This window comes from Frankliniella occidentalis, unplaced genomic scaffold, assembly GCF_000697945.3.
Source record: "Frankliniella occidentalis isolate FOCC.00 unplaced genomic scaffold, Focc_3.1 Scaffold47, whole genome shotgun sequence".
Classification (NCBI taxonomy): Eukaryota; Metazoa; Arthropoda; class Insecta; order Thysanoptera; family Thripidae; genus Frankliniella; species Frankliniella occidentalis.
In genome coordinates, this window is record NW_026267177.1 from 2,146,327 (window position 1) to 2,148,256 (window position 1,930).

Consider the following 1,930-nt stretch of genomic DNA (forward strand, 5'->3'; position numbering starts at 1 on the left):
GAACTCTTGCGATTCTATATACAAACCATGCTAGCTGGCTATTCGGTAGTTCTAAAATGTGAGTGCGCTGAAGACAAAGAATACTTTCTGCTCTTGAAGCTTTGCCCTCATGGCCTTGGAGACAGTAATGTTATCGTCGAATGCGGTCAAGATCGATAAAACAGTACTTTGGGGTGGAAGTGGATTGCTGCATGGTCGATATGTGTAACTATTATCCCCAGGAAGCTTTTGGATATGCTCTGAACTCTTACAAAGGTTCCTAGTTCACTCGCGGCTTGGAGCGTAGAATGTAGCTTCACAGCAGGCACACGGAGAAGTTCAGCAAGGTATACAATCAAGCTGACGTGAATCGTCGTGAAGCATGCGTAAACCAAGCTTATCGTGGTCACAAGCGAGCACTATAACATCAAAGAGAGAAACGTTTTATTAGCAGGGATTGAAATAAAGAACAGGCTTATTTTAATCGTGCTGAAAACCATGTTACGACTGGTGCCCCAACTTGAACCGGAGTACATTAAAGTTTTTTGAGAGGCAATGTAAACAATAGGGGTCGATGGTGGAGGTGGGGTAGGCGAACCAACGATTTTGGGACCCGAATTCACACGCCGCTACAAGCTTGTCTAAGTGAAACACGCCTTAACTTATTTGAGTTTACGTTCAGCTTATTAGGTCAGGTTTCAATGTTGCGCATGTAAACTCACCTCAAAAACTAAGAGAGAAATTTCGCACCAATCAGAATCAGGTGAGCACGGAGGTGGCCAAATCGGCAACGGTAGCCGGGGAAACACACTGTGTTGCACATGAAGACAATTTTATGAAACAAAAACACAATGAAATGGACACTGAACGACATTGGTACACCGTACACCCTGAGAGTTTTAGAGGACTGTAATGTCGAAAAGCAATGGCGTTTTGTACCTCCGTCTTGAAATGAAGAATGATGTTATTGTGGGCATGCTGTTGACTCCGACAGCTAGCATGACCGCAGTGCACACACTGACCCGCGACACCCAGCGAGACACGTTGTTGGCGCGCAGCAGCTCTGCGCTTCAATCATAGACAGGTGTCCCATTGAAGGTAAAATTTTCGCGCTTCTAATTTGAATTGCGATACCTTAGAGCGAGAACCGCTCAGTCTCTGCAGGAAAGCCTATTATACTGAGCGGTTCTCGCTCTGAGGTATCGATTGGAGCTCGATGGTAGACCCCAAAAAGTAACACATCCTACCCAATTACAAAAAAAAAGTTTGCAGTTTATCATAACGTTTTCTGATCGCAGGCTAGACTAGAAAACCTTTGGGTCACATTTTTGGGCTGGTTTTCTCTTATGTGATTTCCGTTCTGTATTATCCATGTGAGAAGGGCCACCTTTTCTAATGGCATGAACTAACAAGTTGGTTTTTCGTTCTCTGTTTTCAATGTATGCTTTCCTAAGGTTACAAACCTTGCAGGGGTTCGCCGTAGCATGTTCTGCACGCCAGTAATGATCCCCCGAATGGCCCGGGCGTTCGCAGTTTCCGGAACTGGCAAGAATGTAGCTGCCAGAGCTAACATTCCGATCTCGAACACAAAGAAATAAGTTTATTCGCCAGGGCACCGTCATTGTCATACGTGGCTTTTGGTAAGCTAAAACATATGTCTTGCGATTACCAGGTTTAATGTGAACATAATCTCGGACAAGGTGTTGATAATACCACAGATTATGGCGCCAGCAACGCCAAACGCGAGAAGACCTGTGCCCCACAGAGCTATATGCCGCACTATTCGGCCCCTCGAAGACTGTCGCCCCATGGCGTGAAGTGGAATCGAAAAACTGCACAGCTATCACAAAACACAAAACAAAAGGTTGCCACTGAGCACACAGCAGCGTGGTAGTTAATGGCAATTAGATAAACCTTCTCTTTAAGTCCAGTCGAAATTGAAAAGTAATTT

At 45.0% G+C, this 1,930-nt stretch overlaps 1 protein-coding gene across 5 annotated transcripts in view; it reads right to left on the minus strand.

Annotated features, from left to right (window-relative positions):
* The window catches only part of LOC113202306 (odorant receptor Or2-like), an 18,888-nt gene that overhangs the window by 11,087 nt on the left and 5,871 nt on the right, over window positions 1-1,930 (minus strand). For 2 of the 5 annotated variants that reach the window (XM_052267201.1, XM_052267202.1), the window contains 5 exons: window positions 1,649-1,819; window positions 1,443-1,558; window positions 919-1,047; window positions 702-789; window positions 252-398 (listed from right to left, as the gene is read on the minus strand). In XM_052267201.1, the coding sequence (XP_052123161.1) occupies window positions 252-398; window positions 702-789; window positions 919-1,047; window positions 1,443-1,558; window positions 1,649-1,789 (621 nt within the window). In that variant the 5' untranslated portion in view covers window positions 1,790-1,819. The remainder of the gene's footprint in view (window positions 1-251; window positions 399-701; window positions 790-918; window positions 1,048-1,442; window positions 1,559-1,648; window positions 1,820-1,930) is intronic. The other 3 variants (XM_052267204.1, XM_052267205.1, XM_052267203.1) reach the window with 3 other exon arrangements.